At 43.9% G+C, this 13,206-nt stretch overlaps 1 protein-coding gene across 1 annotated transcript in view; it reads left to right on the top strand.

The window, feature by feature from the left end:
• Nucleotides 1-12,634, top strand: part of LOC124594214 — a 43,500-nt gene extending 30,866 nt beyond the window's left edge. The window contains exons 4-5 of the mRNA XM_047132577.1: nt 123-251; nt 11,506-12,634. Of these exons, the coding sequence (XP_046988533.1) occupies nt 123-251; nt 11,506-11,588 (212 nt within the window). The 3' untranslated portion in view covers nt 11,589-12,634. The remainder of the gene's footprint in view (nt 1-122; nt 252-11,505) is intronic.
• Nucleotides 12,635-13,206: the final 572 nt, after the last annotated feature.

Below are 13,206 nucleotides of genomic sequence, written 5' to 3'. Positions count from 1 at the left end.
TCGGGTCTGTAGCACGTCATCTTCGTGGTGTAGCAATTTTAACGTCCAGTAGTGTAGATAACAAGTACGGCTTGGTGGAAGTGAGAAACGGGCTGTGTTTAATGAGGTTGCCTCGTTTACAGGGGTGACGCTGCGGGACGCGTGCGAGCTGACGGCACAGTGCGGCAAGAACATGGTGTGCGAGGCCGGCAGCTGCGTCTGCAAGGGGTTCGCCTACGAGCGCCACCGCCAGTGCATCGTCGACCCAGACGGTATGTTCGGGCTGCCATGCAAAGTACAGTTGTCAGGGAAACAATAAGTTGTCTCTGTCAGGCAGGGAACGATGACGTTTCTAAAGCTAGAAAAAATTTGTTCGTATTCAGCGCAGTCATCTTACAGGCCAAATCAGGCGAATGCGTTAGGTACCATAGCAGCTCGTACTTCATAATTGACGACATATCTCAGGAAACCGTGATCTTCGTTGGTATATTATTATTATTATTATTATTATTATTTAGTATTCTGCCTAATGGCTGGTTTGTGTCCTCGTACGGAGAATTTCTGATGCCAATGTTCCACGTCTTCTGCTTCTTCCTTCAGTGTGCTCTCTCTCTTTCCATCTTCCATGTCATCCAGAAGCTCAATTCTTCTTCTTTCTGGTCCTACCATTCCTTTAATTATCCCGCCAATGACCTCGTGTATGAGCCGTCCATGTCTAAATATGTGTCCGATCCAGTTGACCTTCCTATGAAGAACTGTATGCAGAATGTCTCTCTTCCCTCCTAATCTCCTCAGTACAACGTTATTCGTCACCCGATCTTCTACACTTCTTGATCTTCTACAATCTTCTCCAGCAACACATTTCAAAACTTTCAAGACTTTTTCCCTTTTTTCTCATGGTCCACGTCTCTCCTGCGTATAGCACAATGCTCAAGATGTAGCACTTCACCAGTTTCTTCCTTAATTTCAAGCTTAACTTGCTCGTCAGCAGATTCCTCTTTTTATTGAATACAGTTTTGGGCATAGCGATTCTTCCTCGAATTTCACTGTTGCATTGGGCATACTTTGTCACCGGATTTCCCGGGTACTTGGTATAATGAATGAAAAAGCCGTCTGAATCAATATTTTTTTGAAGTAACGATGGCTGATTTCGTTCTGACACATCATCTTCAGATCTAAGATGGTGCAAGACATAATGAGTCAAGACAACATAAAAATTGCATAAGAATAACGCCATAAATAATACCGACAATGTTACTACAAATGTCATTAAAACAGCATGAACTTATTCTTATTTAGCGCCACAAGGTGCAGCTTAACAATAGTGGTTTGAATTTGACATAAAACTATGTAAGAGTGTAGAGAGAATGCAATGAGGTAGGTTACATAGTCATGTGACATGTGCAAAAGTCGCTGATAGTACATTGATTCAGTGCAAAGAAGATTCTTCCATCACAAAACAAAGAGAATAATTAAAATCAGAAATACGTTGACATAATACATGTCAGTATGAACGATATTTCACAAGAAAAAAGTAAAAAAAGGGTAACAAACAACATCACAATAAACTGCAGTATTCTCACAACACATCTAATATGCATATTTCATTTCTTCATGTGTTAAAACGCAATTTGAAGAACTTGCTTTCATGGCAAAATTAAAAAACTTAGGACACTTTATTTGACATAAGATAAAATTGTTGAAGGAGTCTAGTTACAAAAGCAGCCAGAACTTCCAGCAAACAATATTAGTACTAAGTATTAAAAAGGGGGTGGAACGTAGTAGTTGGGAGAAACAGAGTAGCCAGTATTGTGTGCCACTATTATATCAGTCACAGGTATTTTTCTTAAATCAACGCAAGTTTTTCAGGTTTTTTTAACAGATGGAGAACTCAAATTAATGCAAATGAGATTAGTTTGCTAACCTCGCACTTTCTGTATTATGACACATATGATGTACAATTTACTGTGGAGTTGTTTTCAAGACTTGATTTTTACTTTTATCTTGTAACAAATCATTCATATGTATTAATTTTACAGATTCTCGATTTTAATAATTCTCTTTATTTTATGATGGAAGTATGTTCTTTACACTGAATCAAAGTACCGACCATTAATTGCTATATATGTCACATGACTGGCTCTGTAATATTACCTAGTCCTTCCGCTCCACATTTTTATTTAGTCTTGTGCCACATTTAAACCACTACTGACAAACTGCACGTTACAGCACTAGGTATAGACATATTGTAAGGTTATTTGTCGAACCATTGTCATTAATATTTATAGTCCTATACTTGTGTAATACTTACGTTGTCGTAGCTCATTCTTATTTTTCCCTACTTGAAAGTTGACTACATTAGTCAAGTCGAGACTGGTCTTCAATTACAACAAAAAAATTATGATCCAGAAGATGCTTTTCATTCATTAATCCGTGCTTCAAATCCCTAAGTCTTCTCATACGAGGTGCATTCAAGTTCTAAGGCCTCCGGTTTTTTTTCTAATTAACTACTCACCCGAAATCGATGAAACTGGCGTTACTTCTCGACGTAATCGCCATGCAGACGTACACATTTTTCACAACGCTGACGCCATGATTCCATGGCAGTGGCGAAGGCTTCTTTAGGAGTCTGTTTTGACCACTGGAAAATCGCTGAGGCAATAGCAGCACGGCTGGTGAATGTGCGGCCACGGAGAGTGTCTTTCATTGTTGGAAAAAGCCAAAAGTCACAAGGACCCAGGTCAGGTGAGTAGGGAGCATGAGGAATCACTTCAAAGTTGTTATCACGAAGAAACTGTTGCGTAACGTTAGCTCGATGTGCGGGTGCGTTGTCTTGGTGAAACAGCACACGTGCAGCCCTTGCTGGACGTTTTTATTGCAGTGCAGGAAGGAATTTGTTCTTCAAAACATTTTCGTAGGATGCACCTGTTACCGTAGTGCCCTTTGGAACGCAATGGGTAAGGATTACGCCCTCGCTGTCCCAGAACATGGACACCATCATTTTTTCAGCACTGGCGGTTACCCGAAATTTTTTTGGTGGCAGTGAATCTCTGTGCTTCCATTGAGCTGACTGGCGCTTTGTTTCTGGATTGAAAAATGGCATCCACGTCTAATCCATTGTCACAACCGACGAAAAGAAAGTCCCATTCATGCTGTCGTTGCGCGTCAACATTGCTTGGTAACATGCCACACGGGTAGCCATGTGGTCGTCCGTCAGCATTCGTGGCACCCACCTGGATGACACTTTTCGCATTTTCAGGTCGTCATGCAGGATTGTGTGCACAGAATCCACAGAAATGCCAACTCTGGAGGCGATCTGTTCAACAGTCATTCGGCGATCCCCCAAAACAATTCTCTCCACTTTCTCGATCATGTCGTCCTCCATACCCCTTTCCCCTCGCCCTCTCCTCTCCCTCTATTGGTGTCCTTGCTTATGTTGGCCCCCGCTATCCTCCTGGTTCTGTTGGTTTTACACTCCGGCTTTGTTGCGTACTCATCTCCTCCTTTTGGCATTCCTTGGTCCCCCTCTGGGGTTTGACCTCCATTCCAAAATTTCTCTTCCGTAGTGTGAGCCATTTGGGGAAGAGCACCTTACCTAGTGTCTCCGACGTGCGCCCTACTACTACATTCCCCCTTTTCTTTTACGTCGTTGTCTGATGCTAGGGTGCATAGCCAGCACGGTAGCCAGCCCGTGTGGTGGGGTCGCTATGTACCCTTTTGGTCGAGCCCCCTGAACACACAGGGATCACACTTCTGATACCTGAGCTGTGACCTCCTCATGCATGCCTTGGAGTGGTTGCTCGACATCCTGGAGCATCGGAACTCCCGGCAATGGCCGCCGTGCCAGACGGCCCTTGCTGTGGCTGGGTGGCGCCCGTGAGGAGAGCCCCTGATCGGAGTGGGTGGTATCAGGGCGGACGCTATGCAGATGAAACGCATACGGGTCCAAAACTCTGGCCGCTCTTCTGCGGCCGTCTCTCTGCGTGGTACTGATTCCTCAAGTGCTGCTTCTCTTGCCCCTTCGGCCTTCCCTTCCGTGGCTACCCCCTGGGAGGAGGGTCAGGCCCGTCGTCTAGGGGCAAAACCTTTCCCCCGTTATCTAGTTTGCACCAGGACTGATGGAGATACTTTCACCAGTGTCAAACCTTTATTCTTTGTGGAACACATTGAAGACAAGTTCGGCGAAGTGGACTCCCTGAGCAAGATGCGGTCGGGTTCGTTACTGATAAAAACTGCTTCGGCTGCCCAAACTGCGGCCCTTCGTGCCTGTACCCATCTTGGTACAATTCCCGTGTCCATTACCCCTCACCAGTCTCTAAATATGGTACAAGGTGTTATTTTTCACAGAGACCTCATCCTTCAAACTGATGAGGAACTTCGGGACAATCTCGGACGGCGGGGTGTTCACTTTGTTCGGCGTGTTCAGAAGGGTCCTAAAGATAATCGTATTGATACTGGTGCCTTTATCCTGGCCTTTGAAGGGGATACCCTTCCTGAGAAAGTTAAGATTATGGTCTATCGCTGTGATGTGAAGCCGTACATCCCACCTCCTATGCGGTGTTTTAAGTGCTTGCGTTTTGGCCACATGTCTTCTCGCTGTACCCAGGACCCTCTCTGTGGTGACTGTGGACGTCCACTCCATGAGGGGAGTCCCTGTGTTCCCCCTCCTGTATGTGTAAATTGTCATGGTAGTCATTCTCCACGTTCAGCAGATTGCCCAGTCTATAAGACTTCTCCTCTGGGCGCCGCTCCCCCTCCCCAGCCGGAGAAGTGTCCCACTCCTTCGGCGTCTGCCGATCAAGGGCGCCTCTCCCGGGATGCCCCTTCCCGGCACCTTCCAGGTCAAAGGTCTGCTGCAGCGCGGCGACCGCGAGAGCCGCGGTCTATCGGCCCCCAGGTCGCCCGGTCTCTTTCTGTTCCTGATCTTGCTGCAGCTGGCTCCATTATGCCACACAGCCCTCCTCGATCTCAGCCTGAAAAGAAGAAGAAACATAAGTCCCGGGACAAAGAGCCTCTGGTGTCACCGGAGGTCCCTTCCCCGGCTTCACAACCGGATTCTGACCTGTCGTTTATGTATGTCGCCCCCTCCTTGTCGGTGACGGGTGGGGACCCGGCGGTATGACTGGATTTAGCGTGTTCAGCCCTCATTTAAACCATCGTTCTGTGGTTCTCCAATGGAATTGTAATGGCTACTATCGTCACCTTCCGGAATTGAAATCCCTTCTTTCGTCCTACTCAGCAGCTTGTGTGGTTCTCCAGGAATCTCATTTTACTGATGCTCACTCACCGACCCTCCGTGGGTTCCGTGTTTTCTGTCGAAATCGGGTCGGACCCTTGCGGGCTTCTGGTGGCGTTTGTACGTTGGTCCGTACAGACATTGCTAGCACGTGGATTCCTCTCCAAACTACATTGGAAGCGGTTGCTGTTAGGGTCCACTTAGACTCTGCAGTCACAGTATGCAATCTTTATCTCCTTCCTGACAGGACTCTTACACCTGCTGCCTTAACCACCCTTCTTCAGCAACTTCCTCCTCCCTTCCTCCTCCTTGGGGATTTTAATGCTCATCATCCTTTGTGGGGCAGTGCCTTTCCATCTAGACGAGGTCTTCTTATAGACCAATTTATTGTAGACCACGACCTGTGCCTTCTTAATGATGGCTCCCCTACTCATTTCAGTGCTGGTCATGGTACTTTTTCTGCCATTGATCTTTCTCTTTCTTCTCCCTCTCTCCTCCCTTCATTACACTGGTCGCCACACGACGACCTTTGTGATAGTGACCATTTCCCGTTGATTATCACGCTCCCTTCCCGCTCCCCGATGGACAGGTTACCTCGTTGGTCTTTCCACCGCGCCGATTGGCCTCTATATACTGCACAGGTCGAGTTTTCTCCCTCTTTGTCGGGTTGTATTGATGACGTCCTACGTGACGTGTCTGACGCGATTGTTCGCGCTGCTAACCTTGCTGTCCCGCGCTCATCTGGACAATTTCGTCGTCGGCAAGTCCCGTGGTGGAGTACGGCCATTGCCATTGCCATCCGTGATCGCCGTCGAGCTTTGCAACACTTCAAGAGGCACCCATCCGTAGCCAGCCTTACTACCTTTAAACGCCTTCGCGCTAAAGCCCGTTATTTAATCAAACAGAGCAAGCGGATATGTTGGGAACGATTCGTTTCTTCCCTTGGTTCCACTGTCCCTCTGTCACGGGTATGGGCTACACTTCGCTCTCTCCAAGGTTGCCATCGGCAGTCCACCCTCCCAGGCCTTCACCTCCCAGATGGCATTTGTACGGACCCATTAGTTCTCGCAGAACATCTTGCGACCCATTTTGCAGTGGCATCAGCGTCGGCCTCCTATCCAGCTGCTTTCCTTCATCAACCTTTCACTGAATGGGAATTTCTTTCTGCTCTATCTTCTTCTCATGATACGGCCCCTGGCCCAGATTCCATTCATAACCAGCTGCTTCAACATCTCAGTGCTCCACAACGGCACCATCTTCTTCGGGTGTTTAACCGTATCTGGCTCCAGGGTGACTTCCCTTCTCAGTGGAGGGATAGCATTGTGGTTCCTGTCCTTAAGCCTGGTCAGAACCCCCTATCTGTTGACAGCTATCGGCCAATTAGTTTGACCAATGTTGGTTGTAAGTTACTTGAACGGCTGGTAGCCCGTCGGCTCACTTGGGTCATCGAATCTCGGGATCTATTGTCCCCTTACCAGTGTGGCTTTCGAGAGGGACGATCTCCAATCGATCATTTGCTTCGCTTGGAATCCGCAGTTCGGCAGGCTTTTTCCCAGCGCCGCCATTTGGTTGCAGTGTTTTTTGACCTTCGCAAGGCCTATGACACGGCCTGGCGCCATCACATCTTACTAACCCTTCATCAGTGGGGTCTTCGGGGCCCACTCCCGATTTTTATCCGCCAGTTCCTGATCCATCGGTCATTCAGAGTTCGAGTTGGTACTGCTTTTAGTTCTCCACGGACCCAGGAGACGGGCATCCCACAGGGTTCTGTCTTGAGTGTCCTTCTTTTCCTCATTGCTATCGATGGATTTGTGGCCTCTGTCGGTCCCTTGGTCGCCCCTGCCCTGTATGTGGATGATTTCTGCATTTGGGTTAGTTCCTCCTCGATGCCATCTGCAGAACGGCAGCTCCAGGTGGCTATACGGCGTGCCTCTGCATGGACCCTCTCACACGGGTTTCAATTCTCTCCTTTAAAATCGCGGGTGGTCCACTTCTGTCGCCGTACTACGGTCCACCCTGATCCAGAGCTTTATCTCGCTGCACAAAGATTGCCTGTGGTTCCACAGTTTCGTTTCCTAGGTCTTCTTTTCGACAACAAGCTCACTTGGCTGCCCCATATCAGACTCCTGAAGGTAGGTTGTTTCCGTAAACTCAATGTCCTTCGCTTCCTTGCCCACTCCTCCTGGGGTGCGGACCGTTCCCTCCTCCTCCGTCTTTATCGTGCTCTAGTTCTGTCACGTTTGGACTATGGTTGTCAAGTTTATGGTTCAGCTGCTCCTTCCACGCTGCACGTGCTGGATCCAGTCCACCATCGTGGTGTCCGTTTGGCCACCGGTGCCTTCCCTACTAGCCCTGTTGATAGTCTCCTGGTTGAAGCTGGGATCCCCCCCCTTTCTGTTCGGCGGTCCCAGCTTCTGGTGTCTTATGCCCTTACTATCCGTTCTTCTCCCGCTCATCCTTCCTATTCTATCCTATTCCCAGACCATGGACGTCGCCCGCCTGACTCCCGCCCTCGGGCGGGTTTACCGGTTGGGCTGCGCCTTGCGTCTCTTAACCGTGATTTTCGGCTTCCTTCTTTGTCCTGTCTTCCTCGCTCCCTCCCCTCCACCCCTCCTTGGTTAGTTCATCGGCCTCGAATTCGGATGGATCTCCGCCGCGGTCCGAAAGATTCCATCCCCCCGGTGGTGTTCCGTTCCTTTTTCCGCCAAATTTTATGGGAGTTTCGGGATGCTGTTGTTTTTTACACTGATGGCTCTAAATCTGCTGATCATGTTGGGTATGCCTTCACGTCCTTTGTTGGAACGGAAAATCATCTACTGCCACCCTCATGTGGGGTGTTTACTGCGGAATTGATGGCAATTTCCCGGGCCCTTACCTTTATTAAACAATCCCAACACAACCGCGTTTTGTTATGTACAGACTCGATGAGTGGCCTTCTTGCTATTGACCGGTGTTTTTCGCGCCATCCCTTGGTCTCTGCCATCCATGACCATCTCGCTGATCTTCACCGTGCTGCTTGTTCCATTGACTTCCTATGGGTCCCGGGCCATGTGGGTATCCCGGGTAATGAGCTCGCTGATCGTTTGGCTGGGGGAGCAGTTACTTACCCCCCGTTTTCTGTAACCCCTCCTGCAGCGGATTTACGGCTTCACATCAAATCCCACTTTGCACAGTCATGGGCCAATTCTTGGGAGGCTACTCCACTGTCTAATAAACTTCGTGCCATTAAGGTGAATCCAGGCCCATGGCGTTCTTCCTTTAGCCTCTCCCGCAAGGACTCGACCACACTGTGTCGTCTCCGCATTGGCCATACCAGGCTGACCCATGGTTTCCTTTTGCGTGATGAGTCACCCCCGCTATGTGGTTGTGGAGCCTTCCAGTCAGTGGCCCACATTTTGGTTGAATGCCCCCTTCTTTTGGCTCTGCGTGCTAAGTACAGACTCCCCCACACTTTACCTTTGATGTTGGCTGACGATTCCCGGATGGTCTCTCTGGTTCTAGGTTTCCTCCGGGAGAGTGGTTTTTATTCTCAGTTTTAAAGTTTTTAATCTCCCTCTGGTGTTGGGGCAGGGTGGTGAGTGTTTGGGTGTCTCCCACTGTAGGCAGTGTTCAGAGATTCCCGATTCACCTCCCTGACCGGAATCCTCTTTTCTTTCCCTTTTACTCTCTTTTTACCCCTTCTTTTTAAGGCTTGGTTAGTTTTCCTATTCCCATACGTACTTTCTGCATTATAGCAGTTGTACCTTTTAAGTCACAGGTGGTCTTGCCTATGCTGCTTCAGCATAGTGTTGGGTTCGTTCTCTTGCCAACTTCCCTCATTTGTTTTTACTAATGACAACGTGACTGCCCTTTTACGTTTCCCCTTTATCCGTTTTATTTTTCTGACTATACTGCGATGTCCCGTTAGCAGAATGGAGTCCATTTGAAACAAGGGACTGATGACCTTGCTGTTTGGTCCCTTTAACCTCAAACAACCAACCAACCATCGATCATGTCGTCAGACCGGCTTGTGCGAGCCCGAGGTTGCTTCGGTTTGTTGTCACATGATGCTCTGCCTTCATTAAACTGTCGCACCCACGAACGCACTTTCGACACATCCGTAACTCCATCACCACATGTCTACTTCAACTGTCGATGAATTTCAATTGGTTTCACACCACGCAAATTCAGAAAACGAATGATTGCACGCTGTTCAAGTAAGGAAAACGTCGCCATTTTAAGTATTTAAAACAGTTCTCATTCTCGCCGCTGGCGGTAAAATTCCATCTGCCATACGGTGCTACCATCTCTGGGACGTATTGACAATGAATGCGGCCTCATTTTAAAACAATGCGCATGTTTCTATCTCTTTCCAGTCCGGAGAAAAAAAATCGCAGGCCTTAGAACTTGAATGCACCTCGTACATGAAGCAGCTGTGTCGGCATGTGTGTTACACTGAAGAATATTTATCATTTTGCTTATCAAGCCGTCTCTCAGGCATGTTTCTTCATAGACTTTGATTACTAAGTTTGCTTAGTAGCCCCTGCAAGCACGACCCATGACTTCACCTGGTCTTTTCACGCATTGCTTTGACAGATATTTTACTTGTTGGACCCATGTCTCGTCCGCATTAAAAATAATCAGTGCACAAAATCAGTTAGATTTTTTTTCAAAATAGCTGACAAATTCCTTTCATTTTTAATCAACATTCAACAATTCTGTATCTATACTGTATAACCTTTTCTTTGTAGTTAACTCTTCATGTGGAAAATACAGTACATTTGTGCACAAAATCAGTTGGATTGTTTTTAAAATAGCTGACAAATTCATTTCATTTTTAATCCACATTCAACAATTCTGTATCTGTACTGTATAACCTTTTCTTTGTAGTTAATTCTTCATGTGGAAAACAAAGTACTTTTCCTTCTTGTACACCTATAGCACAAACTGTTTCTTACAATCGTTGATCTTTCAACAATATAATGTGCACATTCTTGATGTTTTTATTCTTGGTGCAAGGAATGCTGAGTTGTAAAGCACTGATAATATTTATATTTCTGCTGATATTGCTATAAGTCAAGTCATGGTATTTATGGCTGGAAGTAAATGTGGGCTCACAAGGTCTCAAGTAATTTCGGATGAGACAAGGGGAAGAGAGGTGTTGTGGGAATAGTCGCAGGGGCAGAGGGGCAGGGTGTGAACGTTCAATAGGGTTTTTGTGTCGATAATGAACCATTGATTCGTTAGTGGAGTTTCTAAACAGAACTCACTAATCCACAATCTTTGTTTATTTCAGTTTATAAGAAGTCTGTGTAATGGAAATACTATACATAAAAGCAGTCTGTGGCCACTGGCACACAGCGCCTCAGATTACCCATGTAATTCATATATGTGGTTCCACTCAACGAAGGACGAAGGTCCTCCAAAATAAGGTATAGAGAGATCAATAAAAGAAACAAATTATAGTTATATCTGCAACTTAAAACTCTTATTGCTTTCGTTTTCTGGAAAATTTTGGCTAGCTCATCAGTTGAAAGAGTAAATGGATCTTTCATCTTCAATCTTCTGTACTGTGTCAAAAATCAATATTCTGCAATCAAATAATAAGTCCTTAACCTTTCTAGAACATCTGGTGTCAGTTTTGCCACTCGAACTAAGATGACATACTGAATCTTTAAATAACTCGATGTTTTACATCCAGATTGCAGGACTACAATGTTTATTACTGCTGTATGATGATTTGGTTAACACAATTCTTTCAGCAATTCATATCCAACTGTCATAGGCTTGACATTTATTACTCTGTGCCATGGTACTTTGAACTCTCTTTTTGTGTCCAATGCATTTTTTTTTTCCAAGTCATATGTGTGGATGTGGCTATTTTCCATTTTCTGCTAGTGTGTAATATAGTCACCCACTGGTAATAGCAATATTGCAAACATTTATTTTTGTTTTTATTTTTTTATTTATTGTACTGTACATCATTAAACTCATATGTTAATCTTACTAATATAATTATTACTGTTTTGTATAGCTGGTCCTATCAGTTTAGAGCAGCTTGCATATGCGGTGTTGTAGATGTTTGTGTTGTCCAGTGAGGGTGAGGAACTACTACATGAGAAGATGTTAAAGGAAGAAACAGATTTTGCAGTTATCTCTAAGTAACAATATCAGACAATGCAAATTTGAAAAGAATGTCATATAGTAGAAATAGAAACCTATACTAAATCACAGCAGCACATTTTTATAAGAGTGTTATAAAGATTCCATCTTGAAATGACTTACCTACTTTGTGCTCTTTTTTGTTTCAGATTATGTCGGACTAGACAGTTCAAGTACTCAACTGCTGTCTTCACTTTTCCTGATATTAGTCTCTTTACTTCCACTATTGTGATGCAGTAATGTTTCCCAGCACTGGAAAGTGAGATAAATCAGTGTACAAGAATGCTCCAATATGTTGTTTGAAATTTTGTGGATGCACTGGGAAGAATTTGGACTATTCAAAGTGTTTGGTGTGATACAGACTTTTTTATTGGCTCTGAGTTTAACAGAGCATGTAACTGTTGTTTGTAAAGAAATATGTGTGATTTGTATATTGTCACAAAGTTTATAGCCACGTATTTGTTACTAGTCACTGCCACAAACCACAGAATAAATATACAAGAATTAAAATACTTCTAGTTTTTCTACACAAAATTGTACATTTTGTAATGGAGTTGTAATTCAAACTGATATTACCCACAACAAATAATATTTAATTTAATTGCATGAATAAAATATGTAGCTCAATGCAACTGAAGTTGTATGTTACTATTAATAGATGTTATTATATCACTTTTGTTGTTGCTCAGTTTTTTATTTTTCTTAATTTTATTCAATCAATATTAGTCATCATCTATTTATCACTTTGGTCCAACTTTATATCTATCATGTAGCATATACCTTATTTATTATAGATGCCTTTTTGTTTCTTTTATATTGAATCTATCATTTTCATAAATTCTTTCCCATTACATAAATCTTTTTTATGTAAACACTGAATAACAGATTTTCATTTTCAGTGTTTTCACCCCTCATGTTCTAGTTGTGATACCAAAGTATGTAACTATTTTGACAATATGCTAGTCCATTCCAAAAAGATATTTTCCTTTGTCAACTAATTTTTTCCTGATGTATAGAAGGTGGTGCTTCACCAATGTCCCATTGCTACACTCAGTAGTTCAGTTCCATCTCTGTTAGAATTAAGTTCTTGTATTCACTGCTAATTATTGCATGTATACTTCTTATTTCTTTACATTCTCTCCTGTATACCTTCTTGTGTTACTGGTATGTTTAAGCTTGTTACTGATGTAGTCATGTGTTTATGAGAATGGTTTCATGTACATGTTTATCATTTTCCTGATAAAAATTTTGTGTTTGATCAAATTTTTTCACGACAAAGTAACATTGGGCCTCAGAACAAATTTATTGAGCTGATCTTCTTGCATAATCAAGACTTGAATAGCTACTGACAGCAGATCACAAAAATATTACTGGTGGTAATCTGCTCTTAGAACTTGCAGATTTTCTTTATTTTTGAGAGATCTAATCATTCTTGTGACTTATTCAGCTTGCTTCAAAAATTCATAGAAAAATAGGCTTTAGGGTATGAGGGAACCAAATGTCACAAATTTGTTTCCAATTATTTGTTTATAAAATTTTTACATAATAAGGACAAGTCTGTGATCATTTGAGTCATTATCAATGCTTATTTAAATACTGTAGAAAGTTAGTTTTATTTCTACAGTAAATAAAGGGAACAAAATTCATGTATTGCAACAAATACTCAGTGTTAAATTTAAGAAGTTAGAATTTGTAAGAAATCGCACATTTCAGTGTGATGTTGACAAACTGATCTAAGGAAATATATGGAAAGAAATACTATAAATCATACACAATATCAAAAGGTGGATTCATTATAATTTAAAATTATTGCGTTTTTGCTATTTCTGTGCCTATGCCTTTTACAAATG

This window comes from Schistocerca americana, chromosome 1, assembly GCF_021461395.2.
Source record: "Schistocerca americana isolate TAMUIC-IGC-003095 chromosome 1, iqSchAmer2.1, whole genome shotgun sequence".
NCBI lineage: Eukaryota > Metazoa > Arthropoda > Insecta > Orthoptera > Acrididae > Schistocerca > Schistocerca americana.
This window is presented reverse-complemented; position numbering and strand designations above follow the sequence as displayed.